Raw genomic sequence first — 22,081 nt, 5'->3', positions numbered from 1 at the left:
AGGGTTTAGTCCTAGATCCTAGCAAAGTTATGTGGTACTATGTAGCCACCTGTCTAGCCTCTAGAGGGCTATGTACAATGGATCGTTTAGCTCTCCTAAGTCTTTGAATATGTTATCTAGAGTATTTTGTCCTTGTGGTGTGGAAACACTGGAGTGGACTCCTTAGACTTTCTCAAAGAGAAGTATCTGAATTGTGAGTGGTCTCAGAGGCTTGTGGCAGGTATGGTGTCTACTAGGCCACCCCTATTGCAAGCTCAGTCATCCACATAAAATTGGTGTATCATAGAGAAGGTCCTGGTTCCTACTGTTTTGTCTCTCTTGTAGAAGTGATGTGAGTGTGAAATAAGAGCTCCTCACAGCTTGATTTCCTCCTCTAATGGTCTCTACGTATCTACTCCTATCCTCCAAAGCCTCCACCATATCATGCCACGCAGCACACTAATGTGTGGTAAGGACAGTGAATGCCATTATAACTGGATGGTCAAGGAAAACTCAAAATGTGTTCACTATAAAAACAATGCAAGAGATTGATCCTATTACATTGGTGGCCAGAATAGGAACAATGGGCATGATAGGAACAAGGAATACTACGCCGATCTTATATAGAGCATTATGCAACCAAGGGCCATCGTGCATCACCTCAAAGCCTTACTTCTTCTACACATGATGATACAGAGATGCATACATTGCAACTAGAAAATGCACCCTGGGATATAATAGTTGATGCATGTTGTTATCACTCTAATGCATCATGTTAACCACACTAATCCAAAAATTGGTCACAATGTTGGATCATCAATACTAACACCATAGAACAACCCAATCCTAAGGTCCATGCCGTGAAGATCATCATGGGGGTTTGTTTAAGCCTCTCACACCAGTGTGGCTTTGCAGCCCATGTGTGTCTCTGTTGCCTCCTTACATACACTTTCAAGTTTCCTCTCTGGTCGGCAGTAGCTCTGCCGTGTAGCAGGTAATGGGGCAAATTCCTCAAAGTATGCATCCAAGTTCTCCACCTCTTACTCACTCTCTGGGTCTCCTCAATTTTCCCCATCTATTCGGTATCAGGGACCTGTGATGGAATCAACTCCAAAGCCTTTTCCTTGTGACTAGAGAATCCAAAAGATGGTGGTGCATTTGCAACATGCCACATCTCTTGAGGGGCTACGGTGTCACTGCCTTTGAATCATCGGCTTGGTTATCGCTAAGAAAGGAGCTATTGCTATTTGGGGCTGTGGAATCTCGAAGATAGCAAAGTTATGTGCATGTTAGAGTTGTCCACGTTTGATGGGACAAATTGGATGGGTTCACCCGTCCAATCTGTCCGATCTAGTATGACTCATCTGATCCCGCCCAAAGGCATCTGATGGCTTCATTGCGCCAATCAACTGCATCCCATCCGAGGTGAAAGTGGCCATTTGGTGACTGTTTTCTGCGCCTTTTTTGTTTCATTTTCTCTGACAACTCTCTCTTCTCCAACAACTTTCTTCTCGTCTCTCTCTTACAATCTTTTTTTTGTTAATAGATAATTGTATTAATCACGAAAAAAGTACAAGATGACAAGACATAAGGTGGAGGATGGCTCTAGGCCATCGAAGATAAGGCCATACCTATTTCCCATACACTCACTCTCTCTCTCTCTCTCTCTCTCTCTCTCTCTCTCAATCCCAATCTCTCCTCTCTTTGGTTCTCCCTTTTCCTTTCTCACCAAAACACTCTCCTCTATAAAAATCTCTTCCTCTTCTCCATGTCATTTATACTTTCTAGTATCTACTCACTTGACTCTTGAGCTTTCCACACTCTCTTAGCACTCTTGCCATCTCAAGCTCTCTACTTCCTCAAGCTATCTCTACTTCACCTCTCTACCTTTCCTACGTCCTCATGCTCTTTCTACTCTCTCAACCTCTCTCTATCTCAAGCAATCTCTACTCCCTCAACCTCTCTACCCTTTCTACTCCCTCAATCACTCCACCCTCCACCTTCTTATTCTCCACATCCACCCTCTCTAGTCTCTATCCCCTATTCTCAAGCTCTCCTTCCCTCTCCACATACCCAATCAGCAATGGCACCCCCTCTTCATGAGGTCTTTTATTTGCATTGTGCCTACTTTGAGCGAGTGAAGGAGAAATCCAACACTTGCAACTGGCAATGCAAGGATCACTCCAAGATCCAAAAAAATCTCATCCGTCATGTGTCTTCTCATTTACATATGCAAATTGGAGGGGAGGCCACACCATGCTTGGGCATTCCTGAAGATGTCTACCAAGAATGTTGTTGGAAATACTTGCCATTGAAGTGGCACAAAGATGTCTTAAGGGCAAGTGAGGAGGTGGTGTCTCCTCATCTTGAGGCCTTGGATACAAAAGAAGATCCCTCTCCAATTGTCTCTGTTTCCTCCGTTGGAGAGGCCTCCTCTATTCCATCGAGGGAAACCCATTCAAGTGGTGTACATATGCAGAAGAGGCAAACCACACTTATCCAAGCAATGGGTCAAGTATTTGGTCCTTTCTCATTTCTCAAGGGGAGGCAAAGGCAAGCCGAAATAGAGATTGTACGCACCATAATTGAGTGCAATCTCTCTTTCCACATCCTTAAAGTGGATCGATGTAAGCGGATGGTGAAAGCCATTTTTGCCGTTGGTTCATGTGAGGGATGGTATAGTGTCACATATCATGACGTGTGCATAAAGAAACTTGATGAGAAGAGAGAGAGGATGAATAAGTCATTTGAGTCTGTGCGTACTAGTTGGGTGAAGTATGTGTGCTCTATCCTATCTGATGGATGGAGCAACTATTAAAAAAAGGGGATTATCGACATCCTTGTCTCTTGCCCTCTTGATATGTATTTCCTACGAGTGGTGAATGTCAACACAAGGGGAAGGAGAACCGTAAGCTCCTTTATGTATTGGCACTCATCATAGCAAGCCATCATTGGGGTAATTGATTTGTTTATTTGTTTACTTGCAACTTTCTAAATTTATTGATTCTAACTTCATTGTGTGTGATCATGTAGGTAGGTTCATAAAACATTGTGCAAGTTTTCATGGACAACACCTCTAATTATGCCTTTGTGGGACGGAAACTCAAGGCCAAGTTTTCATCCGTAGTATGGACACCATGCGATACACATTGTCTAGAACTTATGGAAGATATAGGTAAGTTGGAGTGGGTGAAGAGGATTGTGGATGACACTTGTACAATTGTTGTTTTCATTAATGCCCTTGTATGATGGTAGAGGATGGAAACTCAAGGCCAAGTTTTCATCCGTAGTGGACACCATGCGATACACATTGCCTAGAACTTCTTATGGAAGATATAGGTAAGTTGGAGTGGGTGAAGAGGATTGTGGATGACACTTGTACAATTGTTGTTTTCATTAATGTCCTTGTATGATGGTAGAGAGCTTTATTTGGATCATTATTTAATGTCGGGGTGCCACCCGAGCGACTTTAGTGGGCGCCACTTGAGAGAGTTGCGGCATCTCTTGAGACAGTTTGTGTGTATAAATATGGCATTGAATTCCCTCATTCTTCCTCCCACACATTCATTCCTTTTGATACACACACTCTCTCTCTTCCATATTCCTCTCTCCTTTCTGCATCCTCCAGTGCCGTTCACACCCCGTGAGGAGGACATTAGGGTTCGTGGCTTTTGCATCCATCTCCACCTAGCGTATTGCAGCCTACATCATTTGGCGTTGGCCCTCCTCACCTGGCATCATCATTAGGATTTATTTGCAGTAGATTCTAGCTGTTTACAGCAGGTTACACCCTCTTTATCAGCTGTCCCTGCGTTTTTGTGTTTTCTTCACTCATGAAGGGCTGTGTCCAGCAGTTGCTTGTTTGCAGCCACTTACACGGAGAGATCTTCATCAGATATTCTTGCATTTTCTTCTCCAACTGGCTGCCCAGCAGTCGCCTTGATAGCAGCCATCATCTCACAAAGGTTTCAGCATATGCTTCAGCTTCCACAACTCTTGAGGACTGCGTTTTTCTCCCTCTACGACCGGCTGTCCTTTCCTTTACCATTTAGCATTACCTTCGATATCCTATTGCCGAAGGACTACGTTTCGCTCACTTTGTTGTGTAGATCCCCTATAGGTGCTACCGCTTGATTCAAATAGGACAATGCAATTATCTTCAAAGCTTTGACTGTGATGTATCATTAGCTTGATTCACTTAGCATGATTCAATGATTCATCATTCATCATCATCTTCTTCTTTTTGTGTTTTTCAAGTTTCACTTTTCTCTTAGTGTTTGCCATACACACTCTATGTTTCTTCCTGCAAATCCTACTGTCTCTTTGGTTTGCTTTCACAGCAATCATATTTTGACAAGAGAGTGTTCCACATTAAGAGACCTTTCATGGGACATGCAAAAAGGGAGAGATGAGCGAGGGTTTCCCTTCAGAGATGTTCCATAGGACATTAAGAGACATAGATTAGAGGGTCCTAGAGAGGGCTATTGGTGATCCTTCTCCCTTCTTTCAGTCCTTACCAATGCAAGGAGGAGAATCTAGAAGATAAAGATCAAGGTGATTCCAACTATGTCACTAGTATTCGTATATATGCTATCACCCAACCTTTCTTCCCATGCTTGTACATGAAAGTTTTAGGAGAGTTCTAGGCCAAGAAAGCTTTTATACTTTCTTTAGCTTTTTTGCATTGGGGAGTTTGGCAACATACACTTGGTTTGGCTTTGGTAAAGTTTTAATAGCATGTGCTAGATGTGATGCAATTCAAGAGACTCAGGGACAATGCATTTGGGTGTGCCCAAAGAGTACAAGATGCTTGGAGAAGATGTCTCAAACAGATTTTCAGGGCACCAAGGGAGAGATGATAGTGACTTGAAGAGTGTTAGCTTGGACTATGAAGAATGTGATTATAAGGACCTCCACAAAAGCATATCTTTTCAAAACCTGATGTGAGTCTTCTATGCTTCGAACTTCACTTAGACCAAGTGGATTCTAGAGTAGTGCTGCAGATCAAGGTCATTTCTAGCATTACATGAATATATTAGTGAGATGTAGTGTGGCCCACATAATCGCGAGTTTTAGTATTGAGAGGTCTTGTAGAAGTTTCATATGGAGGAAACAAGAAATGCCAAGAAACAAGTTTTGTACAAAATCAATTAATAGAAGTTTCTATGGTAAATCTTTGCCAAATCATATTTCATGCTAGAAGCTAATCCATCTCACATGAATAAAGAAAAGCTGTGTGTTGATCGTTTTAAACACTTTGTCTTTACGCCATGTGAAAGTCACATGTTTTTGTCTTTTGAAGATGTTCAAGCTTTAAGAAATTTGTTTTAAGCTGTAACCTTTCACAAATCTTGATGCATTCAAACTTCATGAAACGGATCTTTGTGCCTCACAAAGTAAGGGCCTAAGGCTATAAACGAAGAGCGCTCCTCCAGTTGTCGACTATTAAGACTCAATGTTCATATGTGGATAGATATCATGAATACTTTTAAAAGCAGGTGGGAGAGATTAGAGGGGGCTTTGAAGTGCATGAGGGCGGTATGTAGGGATCTCTCCCATGATTTGGCACTACAAATAGGCTTATTGGTTTTTTGTGAGCCCTTGTACTAGACATTCTCCATTGGCAGCTGCAAGGAAGTTCGGGCAATGCCCATATTTGAAAGACAAACAAAAATATGAAAATATATTGTATATCTCACATAAATTGAGAATAGTGCCTTTAGCATCCTCATTGACACATGGTTCAAGACGTTCTCTCTGTATTTAGAATATAGTTAGTATGCACAATGCCCAAGTCGAATCACTGTACATAGCTCGTAGGGCCCTTTCAACAAATCTTTTGTGCTAACACATGGGACTGTGGTCTTCTTGGGACAATGACTACAAACTCTCAAATCAAGTTCTTCATTGATATGTTCTTTTCATGTGAGGGTCAATCATGGGCATGGACTTGGCAGTTCTCATTGATTAGGAAAAGGCATGGACTTGGCAGTTCTCATTGATTAGGAAAATAGTCTTTCATAAATCCATGTCTTTCATAAATCCATCACACCCCTCAAAACATGTCCATACTCCAAGATGACAAGGATAAGGAAAATGAAAAAATGTCCCTTAAATTTCATGGAAATTTCCAAAACGCGTGCCGAATTTCAAAAATACAAAAATATTTCACTTGTTTGGTCAAACTATGAAAGTGATGCAGTTGATTCTTTTCTATGCCCAAAAATCACATTAATGAGCTCAATAAAAATGACATTTGTTTCCTTGAATCATAAGTTATTTCCTCCCATTAGTGTGTGATACCATCATATCATCTTTCATGCTGATGGTTATGCTCACAAACCTTGAAACCTAGTGATCTATTGACCAAGTTCTAAGAAAATCATTAGAGGTATATTGAAAATTCTTGTAAACTAGAGGAGCATTATTGGAATTTCAGCCAAAATGAAATGGTATATTGGAACTTTGACCAATCATGAAGGGATTTTGGTAATTTTAACGAAAGGTAGGGTTTTTTTTTTTTTTTTTTTTTTTTTTTTGGGTAAAATGTCCAAAATGCATCATTTGGGGCCGTTCCTAAATCTTGGGCATCTTGGATTAGCCTAGAATTGCTAAACCAAAATATATTGATTATATAAACTGGTAAGTTTCCCAGGTTGACAGTTTTTGATTGAATTTGGTTGCCTTCTTCTTTGGCAATCCTTAGCCCAAGGAAAGAAGACACTAGAAGGAAAAGTGTCCTAACACAACTGTCATTTAAGTTTCTAAGTGTCCCTTCACCTAGATAGCAGTTCAGGTTCAACCATATGCAGTAAGCTTGATTTCAGGGATAAACTTGTTTTTCTCCAATTTACATACAGTTATACTTTTAGGAGAAGATGATGGTATCTGTGTGTCAATGCGAGAAATGCAGTTGATATATTATTTGTGGAGTTCAATTATGAGTCCAAAATAGTGGATTGACTTTAAATTATTTCATGTGTTGATGTCAACCATAGGGATGGTACATTGGCCCTGAACTGAAAAATACACCCAAAACATTGTCAATGTTGTACTATTTGAGTATGAATTTAGTGCAGTGTTTTGACTTGCTGTTTTGGTGCCATTTGAATGATTTCAATGTGTTGATGTTACACATAGGGATGGTATGTAGTTGGTCCTGAGTCGAAGGAATGCAGCAGAAACTTTGTACTTTTTAAGTACTGCTTTAATGCAGTATTTTCACCAACTTTTTTCAAGCTAGTCACATACTTCCTTCTGTCCAGGCAGAGACACAGTTGAATTTTCAGAAAAGAAGGGGTCATGGCAGCTTATCTGTTCGCCGTCCACGATTCAGTGGTGTGCAAGGAGAATCCCTTGATCTTTCATGCCGATGGTCTGGTGATGTGGTAACATGATTTCACCTACTAAAGAAGATTCAGATGAATGAAAATTGGTAGTGAAGCAACTTCATGATCCCAAGTTGGAGGCTATCACTTTCAGTGTGTAAACAAATTTTATATGTCATTTCAGATTACCATAGAAAGATCAGTTTTAGAGCAAGCTAGCAGCCGATATGAGCTTCAGGGGGAATATGTTCTTCCTGGCCCTCGTGATCATGCTTTTGCAGAAAAGGATAAAGCAGATGGAGCTTGGAAAACTGCTATGGCAGGACAGCTTGGAAGCTTTATAACCTCATTAGGACGTTGGCGGTTACAACTTGAAGTGCCAGGTGCAGAAGTTGCAGACATGCTTCCAGTAGCACGCCTTCTCTCCAGGAGCAGTGATCCTGCTGTGGTGTCAAGATCCAAAGTATGAGCCTAGATTTGAACCGGCAACAAGATTTTATTTCAGGTTTGCTAAATGTGGACTAATCATGACCTATACTGTTCTTGTTGTATCCCTATTTTACAGGAGCTTTTTATGGAAGGAATGCAGCAAGTCGGCTTTTGTACAGAGAATTTAAAGCAACAACTGGAGGTATATCAGTAGAAATTATCAGCTTGCGTTAAACAAATGATAGATGTGAGTTTTTGCCTGTGAAATGATCTAGAGAAGTGTGTGTTGATAGAACATAAGGAGCAGCAAAACTTTGCCTGCTTTAGAAGAAGGATCTCAGGAATCTGTGCAACTACCTGGCCTAGCAGAATTAAAGGGGCATTGGCACGGCAACTTTGCTGCAAGCGGTGGAGGGAATGGTGATACAAGTGTATGCTTTCTATTCTTCCCTTGAGCTTGTTATGACTGCTGCCTATACAAGTGTATGATATATTCAAGTGGTTGTCAGAGGTAAACTCTAGGTTTGCTTCAACCAACTTTACACTTTGCAGCTTTTGATTTTCTTCCCAGGTAAACGAGAATATTGAAATAAACTATCTGGCATGCTCTCCTCCTTCAAACTGTTTTTATGAGATGTTCTTCAATGAAATAGGGAATACGAAATAATGCTTCACAAGAGATACAAGTTCTGAACCAATATATAAGTCACCTCATGGTCAAAGAGAAGAATAATCATATTCTAGTAGGAATCATTCCAAGTGTCTGTAAAAATGTTTATGCTTTTTATGTTCCGGAGTATACCAGCTTTGCCCTGCATGAGATCCTTGTAGGAGTAGAAGCAAAAGGATAGCTCCTGAATTCATCACTAATGAACAACCTGTCTCAGTACATTTTACTCCCTCTGGCAACCCAACATCAAGAAGTTAAAGCAAATTGAGCATTGGAGTTCTTGAGGAGAATCTTTCTAGACTTCTTGGAGAACTCATGGCAGAAAACTGGTGACCACGTCACTGGCTCTAGTAATAATCAGCTCTACCCATGAAACGTTGCTGACATTGTTTAGAAGATTATTCAAGAAGTGAAGCATGCAAAAAGAAGTTATAATGTGGTGGTAATGCTCCTCAACTATAGCACCAATATCTCTATTTGCTAGCTACCATCAGCCTTAAGTGTGACCACATTCTCTGGCCCAACCATCTCAATGCTGTCTATCCACTCAGGGGCTAGTACATTGGCACTCTTGCCTGTGCCCAAAGCATCATGCAATGAAACAAAAAAAAAACATTTCAGAATGAGAGCATGCTCAAGCCCCTTATGATTGTCACTTCATCCATCTACAATCAAAGTCACTCCATTGTGTGCCCAGAGTGGCTTTGTGATCTCTATAGCTTATCTAATAACTACTAAACATATTACATGTACGGGCATTCACACTAAGTCACTTCATGACCATTGTGACTAATGCTACTAGCCCCATTGTGATGTCCAAGGATATCCTCGAGAAGGAAGTGGAAAAATGACTCTTCAATGAATGTACTGGCTCCTGAGTAGCCTCTACCTCCAAGTGGTTCTTCCACTTAACCAAATACTTGGGATGAATGGCCTGGTGGGGTTGCTACCTTGAAATTGAGGATAGGACTAAAATTTGATTGTGATTTGCAAGAGGCGATAATGCATAAAATTTGATCTTTGCATGGACTCATGATCAGCTTGTGGCTTATCTTGACACTTTGAATCTTCAACCAGAGAGAGAGAGAGAGAGAGAGAGAGAGAGAGAGAGAGAGAGAGAGAGATGTCCGAGTGCCGAATGAGATCTATCTGCCAATGCAAGAGAACTTTAAGCCTAGCAATATGTCCCTGAACATTAGAGGTTGAATAAAAAAGAAAAGCATTCCGAATGGTCGAATTGTGCCAACAGCCCCGGTATCTAAGAAAGTGAAACAAGATCTTCATATGTGATTGTGCAGGTGTGGGGTGTTTGGGCCGCACAAAAACCCAATCAAAAGGGCTTAGCGAGAAACCAACCACTGCTCACCAAACCGCTGACAAGAGTGACCAGATTTTCTTAGTGAGAGGGCAAGAAATAAATCGATGACGGGCCGATTCCACACTGGTGGTGCAAAAGAAACAATTGCCATTGGAGATTCAACGCTTGGAAAGGGCTGAAGCAAGAGGAAGACCACCAATCATCACCCTCCAAAGAAAGACCTTGCATTTGAAAGGTGTCTTGTTCAACCAGCCCTCCATCACAGTTACCTTCCACATGACTGAGATTTACGCAATCCCTATATAGTATTAGCTTTAGTAATCAGCCATTGATGATCTTTAATCAAAAGATGATACACCTGGTTAGCGAAGGCCTTTTCCAAATTCTGCCCGCCTGCAAGGTCCCAGTCTTGCTAGGGATGATTCGAAGCAAGGGCAGGAAAGGGTCGTCTGCTCTGGAGCACCATCAAAAGCTGTCCCCATAAATCACAGTATCCACGAGGGATCCTGAAAAGCCTCCTGGCTGTACGAAACGATATCAACACATTGCGACTGGCAAGGGTGGCATTTGCAACTGAAGTCAAGCCGAAACGTGCCATGCGGTTAAATTTTGGTCTGAGCTCATGTTTGCCTTCCCAAGAAGGCAATCGCGAGGCTGCCAACAATTCCAGTTGAAAAGAGTTAGTAGCTAAGCGGTCCTCCATTGGATGCCACTGAGCCTTCTGGAGTACCAATTTCCAGGAACATACCAAATGAGCAAGTAGAAATGATGAAGGACTAGAAAACTGGGAGTCTGCATTAAGAACATGCCACCAGGAGCTCCGAATTTGGGTATTACCATGCACAATCCCGTGATCCTCAAGAAAATAACAGGCTATAAAGACCCACGGGTGATGATCCAAGCACATGGCACGAAAAAGAGACCAATGGAGTGCCAACATATAAGTTTCGGCATCCAAAATAGCCCCTCCACCCATGCGTTTGGGGGTACATGCATGTGACCAAGAAATCCATGAAATGCCTGCATGCAAGGAGTCCTTCTTCCATAACATAAAATGAATGTACTGAGTAAGAGCATTCAATGTAGTAGTAGTCCAAGGCAGCAATGGCAAGAAATATGTGAGCATTGGCAACATAATTGTTTGAGCCACTTTAAGGCGAACATGGAAGGGCCAAGCCTGTGACTTCCAATACAGAAACTTAGCCGCTAGTTTCTTAAATCAACATGAACTGTTTGCTATAAACTGAGAATTACCAATAGTAAATACATGCTTCATTTCATCAAGAGGCGAGTACACCCTCTGAACAGCACTACTGTGTAGCCCCGCATTACAACAGTGCTTAATGAAAATCCAGGTCTTTGAATTCCCTTGCATTTGGAACCAAAGGAGACTCTCGAAGCGTATCACGATTTCTAGGATGATTAACACATTAAGAAATTGGACTGCTTTCCTCCCATCTTTGCTTCTGACTCTTGCATAAGCAGAACCATCATCAAGTACCTTTCTTTCCATATGCACTCCTGTAATATAAGGCTGTTCCAAAATCACTGCATATGAGGAATTATCTTGCACAAAGAAGTGTTGCTCTTTCTCTACATCACCAATCGTCACTTTTACATTAGGACATGCAGCATAGAGCTCCCCTGAAGAGTTATTTGTAGCCCTCATTCGCCAACCATGAGCAGTGTCTACAGGCCATGCACCATTTTCATACAATCCCCGTTCAATGACATTTATCTCAGACCCATGGTCAAGTAAAGCAACACAAGGAGTTTCACGCTCCCCTATTTTCACTCGTGACAATGGAACCACGGGGAACAACCATTCCCTGCCAGTCCAATGACTGCAAATTTGACTCTGTGCAACTGAGAATGGATGATTTCAAAGCATTGATATGAATACCAGAAGCATGACCAAAGAGAGTCCAAACATCCAATGGTTTGCGAAGATTATCCTTGTCTGCACGCAAAATCATAAAGCTGTCATCAGCCAATGATTGACTAATGAAGTGTTGTCCAAAAGGAAGAGACAATCCAGCTAATTGAGTAGAAGCTGCCATATGAGATAACATCGAAAGAACCGGATGAGTTGCAAGGGCAAAAAAGAGAGGACTCAAAGGGCAACCCTGTCTCACAGAGCGTGCAAGGACAAATGACTCGGTAATACCACCATTCAGCATAACTCGCGAAGAAGCCGCAGCACTAATGGTGTAGATCAAACGAGACATCCGAGTACCAAAGCCCATAGTAGACATAAGTTCTGCAATGAAAGACCAGTCTAAATAATCAAAAGCCTTTTCCAGGTCCAATTGAATCAATACCACCTCCTGATTAGAGTGCCTTGCATAGTCAATAGCCATTTGCACATTTAAGACATTATGCATAATGTTTCGGCCCTTAATGAAACCATATTGAAGAGGATGCACAATGGCAGGAAAATGCTTATGGAGCTGATTCGCTATCACTTTGGAAAAGATTTTATACATAGAACCCATCAAAGAAATTGGTCGCCAATGTTTCAACATAGATGGCGAAGGAACCTTTGGAAGCAGTTTGATAAATCCTTTCCATGAGGAAGGCATGAACCCCGTTTCCCAAACCTGCTGAAACATAGCCGTCAATGGTTTCACTAGTCGGGTAGCAAAAACCTCAAAGAATTCATTGGTGAGACCATCCCAACCGGGACTTTTATCCTTGGGCAAGTGTAACAAAACATCCATAACCTTTGCCTCACGAATATCTGTCTCCAAAGTAGTTTGCATGTCATGTGGAACTTGATTGCGGACCAAATCATAGAAAACTGAGCGGGTATGAGTAATTTGGTCAGAAGGTGAAGGAGTAGAATCAAGAAGATCTAGAAAATAATTCCTACACATATTCACAATAGTCTGAGTATCAATGACCATTTGACCCTCTGCATCCTGGAGTCTAGTCATATTCTCTCGAGTAGGAGATGCATGGAGAGCTCGAAAGAACTTATGAGTCTGACAAGCACTATCTTGCAAATTCTCAGTCAAATTTTGCAATTTGGCCTGCTGATTAGATTTCAACTGAAACTCTTTAATAAGATCAGCCAAACACATAGCCAATGGCAGCAGAAATACATCATCTGGAGTCTCCACCAGTAGAGAATGGACCAAAGCCAGTAATGCCTCCACTGCTTGTTGACGCCGCCGACAAAGAGAGGCATGATGGATCCCATACTGCTGAACCACCCGCTGCACATTAAAGAGCAATCGTTCAAAAGAAGCATTGCTCTCAGAGGAGAAGTTCAATAAAAATCTATCAATCAATTGCTCCATATAACCCTGAAAGATTGAATGCTTCAAATAAGACGAGTTGAAACACAAAGGGAGTCTATCCAGAAATTGCTTAAAAGGTGCAATGGGTTGTACAAGCATCTCAAACTGTAGAGGAAAATGGTCTAACAAGGCATATTGCTGCAACACTTTCATTTCCAGCATCTCAGGAAGAAAAGCATCATCCTGCATGATGTACATGCGGTCCAACCGTGACCATGTAGTTGTATACTGCGCAACCCCTGTAGAAGAAGGGTGTAGCCATGACCAGAGAGCTTGCTTAAGTACAGCAAGAGCAAACACATTCCACACACGGCTTTCCGGAGCGTCCATCACCGAATGCTCTGATTGGGACTGTGAAGGATCAACACACATATTAAAATCCCCCATAAAAAAACCCCGTCTGCCAAGTGACAAGGAGGTATGTAAAGTATTCCAAAGATCCTGGCGGAATAAAGGGTCATTTGGAGCATAGAGCCCAAGTAACCATAAGATCTCTCGTTCAAATAAAACTTCAATCACCACAAAACGACCATGTACATCATTTTTAATAAGAACATGCTGATATTTCTCATGTACAATCATAAGCACACTAGAATAATACATGGCATGTGTCCCTGCATAAAACAAGCGAAACCCATGGCAATCCACAACTTTTCCTGCTTCACCGTGACTCTTGTGCTCAACAGTATACAAGACATCCCACTAATTCTCATGCAATAAACTCCACATGGCATGTTGCTTATTGCGAGAACAAATGCCTTGCACATTCCACGTGGCTATGTTCATGTGTATTCGAAAAAGAAAATCAGGAACGAGGCAAAGCTTGCCTCGATTTAACCTTTTCTGCTAGAATGTCAAGGACTCCCTCATCCAAAAAATTAGCTAACACGGCAAAAGAGTTATGATGGCTAGATTTAGAGGTAGACGGTGTATCCACTGTCTTGGGGATGGAACGGGGATAACGACGATCCCATGGGGTAATCACGTTACCTCTAGCATCAAAAGCCAACTTAGCAGGTGGGCCCTTCGGACCATCCTTATATACTTTCCTAGTGGGCTGATTGCGAGGAGCAGAAGAAACCATAGCATGAGTAGTGTGCTTTGAAGACAACATGTCTTTCCTGCGCATATAAGTACGCAAGGAATCTTGTGAAGCATTAGGTATAGTATCCGCCATGCCAGCATCAAACCTTTTATCTTTTTTGGCACGTACATCTACCGAGTCATTGTCACGGGAATCCAAACCCGAAACATATTGTTTACCTTTATCCAAAACTTTAGGTGGCTGGGTCGCATCTTGCGACGGAACATCAAGCACCATATCTTCCATGGAGGGCAAAACATGCTCAGCATCTGAAGTCGGTTGCTTCGTTGGACATTCGGCCATAAAATGCCCCAATTTTCCACACGAAAAACAATGCCCTGCAAAGTTACCCCATTTCAAACGAAAGTGCAAAGGATGCATGCTAGAGCAATTAAGACGTAACCAAGCAGGCCTTTTCCGAGCAGTGTCCTATAACATACACAAACGGTTACGATTCGTGGCCCTTAGGCTCGAGGGAACCAAAACCGTGCCCACAACAGCCATGGCATCCTTTAACAGTGGCCAATAGACAGCCGGACAGTTTTTCACTTCAACCCACACCGGGCATTCGTGTTGAAGCAAGCGCTGAAAATCTGCCATTGGGCGCCATGGCATAACATGGACCAAACGGCGATCAAAGAACAATGGCAATTTAGTTAGCAGATCGGCACGATGCTTCTCAGATTTCAACAGTACCTCATAAAAGCCTCGGGGCCCAACAAAAATCTCTTCAACACACTCCCCTTGTAGTAGACTTTGCAGCCACTGGCGAATATAAGAAAGCACTGGGATCCTACCAGTGAAGAAGAGTATAATAGCACGTTCATAAAACACTGAGAATGAGCACAAAACATTTTTAGGATCCACAGTGGCTTCCAGAACATCTTCAGTTTCAGAGTCAGAAAACGCTTCATGATTATGTTGAACATAGTCACCAAGCAGAGTGTTGGCAAACTCCAACAAATACTCCCAGTCAACATCCTGAGAATCCACAGAATCAGAAGCAACTTGAGCATAAGAACGTTCCTGATGATCCATTGTATCTTCCGAAGTATGCTTGGTGCGTTTGCCCGCAGGGTGGAAGTCAGAACCAGGTGGTATCTCCTCTGTGCAAGGAACCATATCCTCTGGTTCCTCTTTTTCAGAATCCGGACCAAGGGCTGCCACCGTTTGGTCAATAAAGGCCATGTCCAGACCAGCCATGCTGTATCACCACTCTAACAAGAGATCTGAAGCTATTTGCAGGGCGCTCTCTCTCTCTCTCTCTCTCTGTGCACATGACCTTTGTGATCAGGCACTCCCTTTCTCAGACAATGTCACTTGCTGGCTAGGGTTTACTGCAGCGCGAAACGGGAATAAGGCAATGTGGATTTTGGTTGTGCTGCAGGGTATGATGTGTTTTTTCTCTCGGGTTTTGGGGGGTTTGAACACGGGTCCTGAAATGGCATTTTGGCTGTACCATTTCAGCCTAACTGAGACAGTGTTTAGGGGGTACTATGGTGTATGAGCATGTGGAGGAGCTTGGAGCTCCCTTATCTGTGAGAGGTAGTCTCTTTTTGCATGTTTGCTGTCTTCCTATACTAAATACTAATGTTTTTGGACCTCCACAGGAGCTTTTTGGATATAAATAGTTTTTCAGTTTGTTCTTTTTTTTTGGGGGGCAAGTTTCTAAGAGCTGTTGCACCGCATTTGTTAGGTTCAGAGTGAACTCATTATGTCATTCATGTTCTCGTAGCAGAGTTGTGAAGTGCCTCCTCTAACAGACGTGGAGGGGTCCTCTTAGTAGTGGACCAAAATTCAAATCCATGCACATCACCATCTAGTCTCCCCATGGGAAACCTACGACTTAGTTAAACATGGGAATCTCAGTTCTACTTCATAAGGAAAGTGTGGACAAGTCACCCCTAACAGCAATCTAATACGCACCTAAGAAAGACCACTTTGTAATTAATCAAAGGCAAGAGTTGTAAAATATTACAGGGCGCAGTGAACAGAATCTGAGAAAGAGATAGAGAGTACACAACAGATAAGAGGAGAATCAGTAAATTCTTTAACTCCAAACAATTGATACAAAGATGGCTCTGTCCACCCGTGCACTTCCACTGTGTGAAGCTTAGATGGCGATCTAGACAGAAGATAGGTGAAGAGCTTAAGGCTAGCTGGAACAACAACTCTGATTGGGTGAAAGATGAGTGATGGATGGCTGTGAAGGGGTTTAGCTTTTATAGCCCGCGAAGGCTGTTAGGTCGGCCTGACCGACCTACCATATGAGTCTCCACTAGTCGGCCAGGGAATATTCCCTTTACCATCGGGCCGGGGGCGCTGCTTCCGGACCCCCACCAGGGGGGCTGCTGGCCCCCCTAGGACCCCCCAGCCAAGGGCCGCTTCTGCGGCCCCCAGACCCCAAAATAGGGGCTCCTTTTAACTCCCTTACCCCGCAACTCGATGCAATGCGCCTTGAGTTGCTACCAGCTTAACCACTCCATCTAACCCAAAGATTAGACCCACAATGGTCACCTTTTTGCCATCCGGTCACATAGACCTCATCTGATATACAAGTCAGGACTCAACCAATGTCCGGGCTCACATTTGGCTTCTCCTCATAATGAGGGCCTTACAACTTTGAGCACCATGGATCATTGGTAGCACCTAATGAGGGTGGGGCATTGATCATATCTAACACCCCCCTCAATGTCCACCCATAGGTGAACTATCTCCTCATTGGTAGCACCTAATGAGGGTGGGGCATTGATCATATCTAACACCCCCCTCAATGTCCACCCATAGGTGAACTATCTCCTCGGCCCAATGCGGAGTCTCTGAAGATGAACTTGAAGCAGATCCTTCGTAAGTGCTTTGGTGAAGATATCTGCTCCATTCTCCTCTGTTGGACAGTAGACCAGTTCCACTATCCCATCCTCCATCAAATCACACACATAGTGATACTAGATCTCTATATGTTTGGTGCGTGCATGAAACACTAGATTTTTGGCAATGGCGATGCAACTCTGATTGTCACATCTCAGCACAGTTGGTTCTTTATCCTGCACTCCCATATGCCATAGAATCCTTCTCAACCATATTGCTTCACATGCAGCAAAACAAGCTGCCTTGTACTTTGCTTCGGTAGAAGACAATGCCACTGTTGGTTGCTCCTTACTAATCCAAAAGAAAATTCCTGAACCCAAAGAGAAACAATAACCAGAAACTGACTTCCTGGAATCACTGTCTCCTGCCCAATCTGAGTCACAGTTCCCCACAAGAGAAGTTCCGAAACTGTATGTGATACCATAGTCAAGAGTTTCCTTCAAGTATCTGAGCACCCGCATCCCAGCCTTCGAATGACTCTCACGAGGTTTGTTTGAGAACCTGCTCAAAACACCAATAGCAAAACTGATATTTGGTCTGGTGTTACACAAGTAGATCAGACTGCCGACCAACCTTCTATACCTCCCAATGTCTGCTAGTGCTGATGTATCCTCGACTGATAACTTTGCATTCACCTCCATAGGTGTAGCTATCTCCTTGCACTCGGTCATGCCAAATGCCTTCAAGATCTCCCATGCATACTTCTTTTGAGAGATGAAGATCTTTCCTGGCTCTTGCTAGAATTCAATCCCCAAACAATAGTGCAGCAAGCCCAAGTCTGTCATTTCAAACTTAGAACTCAAAGCCTTTCGAGTTTGGTTGATCATATCTTCATAGTCACCTATAATAAGAAGGTCGTCCACATATAGGACAATCACTACAGACTTTTTACCATCCGTGTAAACATACAAGTTAGCATCTGAGGCACATCTTTTGAAGTTGAGGTTAAAAAAAAACTTATCTATCCGCTGATACCATGCTCTCGAGGCTTGTTTCAGCCCATACAATGCCTTCTTCAGCTTACACACTTTGTTCTCAGAATGGGGTGCCTCAAACCCTGGTGGCTGAGCCACGTACACCTCCTCCTTGAGGTCACCATTTAAGAACGTTGACTTAACATCCATTTGATACACTGGCCACTTCTTGTGGGTAGCCACTGCAAGTACCGTGCGAATAGTGGTCATTCTGGCAGTTGGGGCAAATGACTCTTGAAAATCAAACCCTTCAACTTGTGAAAATCCTTGGGTAAGCAGTCTAGGTTTGTACTTTTCTAAGGTACCATCAGCCTTGTACTTTACCTTCCAGATCCACTTGGTGCCAATAACCTTCCGCTTTGCTGGTCGATCCACTAGCTCCCAAGTGTCATTCTTCATTATGCTGTCATACTCCGCTTGCATAGCAGCCTTCCATGATGGATCTGCAAGTGCTTCTTCTAAGTCAATTGGCTCCTTTACTTCTCTCATAATCTCAACCATCAAGGCCATATTGACTATGTGAGCAGAAGCCCTCCTTTGCTCCTCTATTCTCTGAGACCTCCTTGGTCCGTCTGCCTTCTCCTCAACAGATGCAAGCATAGGATTATTGTGGTCATAGAGCTGCTTCACCCAGCGCGGCAATGGCTTTTCCGGTGGGGTGATGTTAGGTTGGTAAACTTTTTCCTCATCATCTGAAGATGATGCTTCCTCTTCCTTAAGGATAGGGACAGCTCTCGGGACAGGTTCATAGTGGGCTACTTCTTCGCTTGATGATAAAGTGGAAGAACTTGCCTTCTCCTCCTCCACTGTATACGGCTCCACCTTGAACACCACATCACGGCTCGCGATGATCTTCTTTGCCTCTTGGTCATATAATTTGTAAGCCTTCTGCTCATCACTATAACCCAAGAAGATATATTTTCTGCTTTTTGGTTTTAACTTGTTTCTCTTCTCATCTGGAACATGTGCATAACATTCACATCCAAAAATTCTAAAATGTGAGACAGATGGTTTCTTACCAGTGTAAGCCTTATGAGGTGTTTTTCCCTTGAGAGCCTTTGTGTAGCTCCGATTTAGAATGTAGAATGCAGTATTAAGAACTTCAGTCTAAAAATGGTTAGGCAATCCCTTGTCCTTTAGCATGCATCTTGCCATCTCCACAATGGTGCGATTCCTGCGTTCCACAACACCGTTCTGCTGAGGTGTGTGAGGCATCGTCAATTGACGCTTGATCCCTTTGTTCTTGCAAAAGCCTTCAAACTCCTTTGAGTTGAACTCACCACCACCATCTGTTCTAAATTTCTTCACACTTTTCCCTGTTTCATTCTCAACAAGTTTTAGCCATTCTTTCAACTTACCAAAAGCTTCAGCCTTATCACGAAGGAAGTACACCCACATCTTTCTACTGTAGTCGTCGATAATCAACATAAAATAAGAAGATCTCCCCAAGGCCTGTGTAGGCATCTTACCACACAAGTCAGCATGCACCAACTCTAGAGGAGCCTGTGCTCTATTCTTGCTTTCTTGTGGAAATGCCTTTCTCTGTTGCTTGCCCATCATACAAGCTTCACATGGTTCCTTCAATTCAGTTATTGTAGGTAGGTGAGCAACCATACCTTGCTTTTGCATCTCCTTTAACACTGCAAATCCGATGTGTCCAAACCTTTCATGCCAAAGCTTACTTGTACCCACTCCAGCGGTGGCTGTAAGAGGACTTAGCTCATACAGGTTGTTCCTTCTTTCTCCTTTGCCAACAATTATGCCAGCACTATCAAGAATTTCTGCACCTGTCTTCTTGAACCTCACTTCATGACCAAGATCAGTTATGGCAGTAAACAACTGATAACAGATTTCTCCTAATTTCGGGAACATACAATACATTTGAAAGCTTTTTGACTTCACCATTTGCAGCAACAAAAGAAATAGTACATGTGCCCGCAGCAGGGCATTTAGCATCATTTCCAACCGTCACAGTGATGTATTATTGTAGAGGCTGCATAGAACTGTATAGACCTTTCTTGTTGGTCATGTGACGGGAGGCCCCACTATCCAACACCCATGAGTCAGTGGTAGATTCTTCTTGCGCCGAGGAGCACACTTCCTCAATGGTCGCCATGAATAATTCCAACTCTGCTTCAGCCGTATTGGCTGTCTCTTTCCCTTTACTTTTAAGGGTATCATTCTTTTCATCTGCCTTCTTGACACGACAATCTGCAATTGCATGTCCTTTTTTCTTGCAGTAGAAGCACTCTCCTTGAAACTTCTTGCCACCCTTTTTCTTTTTGTCACCATCATTTTTTGTGGAGGAACCACCTTTGCCTTTTGCATTGGCAGAGAATACAGCATCTCCATTGTTGCTTTCTTCTCGGGCTTTCAGCCTCAACTCCTCCTCCATCAATAATGCACAAAACTCCTCAAAAGTCAAAGCTTGAGGTCTCACCTGAGTATTAAGGGCAGTTACTAGTCCATCAAACTTTTATGGACAAATCCGAAGACACCTCCGAGCTAGCTCTTCGCTAGTCTTTTATATCCCAGCGCCAGCCATCTGGTCGCGCAGATTCTTAATCCGAGTGATGAATGCTTCAACCATTTCTTCTTTAGCAAACTTCTCCGCTGCTAGTTGATTCTTCAAGTTTTGAATCCTTGTTTGGTTTCGTGTTTCATACTGACTCCTTAGTACACTCCAAGCCTCTGATGCTTTGGTTGTATGCTGAATCAAAGTCAGAACACTGTCAGAACAGCTTGTAACTAAGGCACACCATGCATCTGCATTCCTTCGTTTCCAAGCTCGTAGAAGATCTGCATTCGGAGGAATCATCACACTAGGATTTGATGGATCGGGGGTAGACTGTGATTCTGCATCAATCCCCAGCACAGTCTCCAGAAGCTCATAAGAATCAAGGATAGTTGTAATTTTGAATTTCCACAAGGTGTAGTTTGTACCATCTAACTTGCCTTTGCTGTAGGTTGGTGGACGAATCCTCAGTATTTGAATAGCTGGTACAACAGTACCACCTCCTGCACCGCTTTCTGATGCACCAGAACCACTTCCGGAAGTCGACATAGTTTCTCTTTGCTGTTGAAGCCTTTGCCTCTTACACACTCTCCGATCTCTAGAGCCCCCTGGGCTCTGATACCATGTAAAATATTACAGGGCGCAGCGAACAGAATTTGAGAAAGAGATAGAGAGTACACAACAGATAAGAGGAGAATCAGTAAATTCTTTAACTCCAAACAATTGATACAAAGATGGCTTTGTTGACCCGTGCGCTTCCACTGTGTGAAGCTTAGATGGCGATCTAGATAGAAGATAGGTGAAGAGCTTAAGGCTAGCTGGAACAACAACTCTGACTGGGTGAAAGATGAGTGATGGATGGCTGTGAAGGAGTTTAGCTTTTATAGCCCACGAAGGCTGTTAGGTCGGCCTGACCGACCTACCATATGAGCCTCCACTAGTCGGACAGGGAATATTCCCTTTACCATTGGGCCGGGGGCGTTGCCCTCGGACCCTCGCCAGGGGGGCCGCTGGCCCCCTTGGGACCCCCCAGCCAGGGGCCGCTTCCGCGGTCCCCGGATCCCAAAATAGAGGCCCCTTTTAACTCCCTTACCCGGCAACTCGATGCAATGCGCCTCGAGTTGCTACCAGCTTAACCACTCCATCTAACCCAAAGATTAGACCCACAATGGTCACCTTTTTGCCATCCGGTCACATAGACCTCATCTGATATACAAGTCAGGACTCAACCAATGTCCTGGCCCACATTTGGCTTCTCCTCATAATGGGAGCCTTACAACTTTGAGCACCATGGATCATTGGTAGTATCTAATGAGGGTGGGGCATTGATCATATCTAACAAGAGTGAGGTTAACACTGCACTTGGTTCAAAGAGAGTGAGAGACGGGGAAGAGTGTAACTCGATCCCTCTACCCATAAGGTAAAATCTCTGCTTTGGCCCCTAAAATGATGTTAAACTTGCTAACTAATCCTATCGACATTGGGAGGGTTACGATTTAATCAGCTCTATCTAGTGTTGGAAAGTTACTCGACTTATCGGGTCCACCTAACCATAGGCGTTCGATCGTCATGATCGAAGCCTCTCACTTTCCTCGATTGGGTTTGCTTTAGTTT

General features: G+C 43.1%; 1 protein-coding gene across 5 annotated transcripts in view; it reads left to right on the top strand.

Moving 5' to 3' along the window:
- EMB2410 (embryo defective 2410) overlaps nucleotides 1-22,081 on the top strand; it is a 187,221-nt gene that overhangs the window by 137,762 nt on the left and 27,378 nt on the right. For all 5 annotated transcript variants that reach the window (XR_015690932.1, XM_087678344.1, XM_087678347.1 and 2 more), the window contains 4 exons: nucleotides 7,245-7,367; nucleotides 7,492-7,770; nucleotides 7,873-7,938; nucleotides 8,030-8,167. Coding sequence is in view for 4 of the 5 variants with exons in the window: in XM_087678344.1 (XP_087534470.1) it covers nucleotides 7,245-7,367; nucleotides 7,492-7,770; nucleotides 7,873-7,938; nucleotides 8,030-8,167 (606 nt within the window). In the remaining variant the exon portion in view is untranslated. The remainder of the gene's footprint in view (nucleotides 1-7,244; nucleotides 7,368-7,491; nucleotides 7,771-7,872; nucleotides 7,939-8,029; nucleotides 8,168-22,081) is intronic.

This window comes from Lygodium microphyllum, chromosome 5, assembly GCF_053477565.2.
Source record: "Lygodium microphyllum isolate KBCC chromosome 5, Lygodium_microphyllum_v1.1.10, whole genome shotgun sequence".
In the NCBI taxonomy this organism is placed as follows: domain Eukaryota; kingdom Viridiplantae; phylum Streptophyta; class Polypodiopsida; order Schizaeales; family Lygodiaceae; genus Lygodium; species Lygodium microphyllum.
The sequence above is the reverse complement of the archived record's forward strand: the minus strand, read 5'-3'. Positions and strand labels throughout refer to the sequence as shown.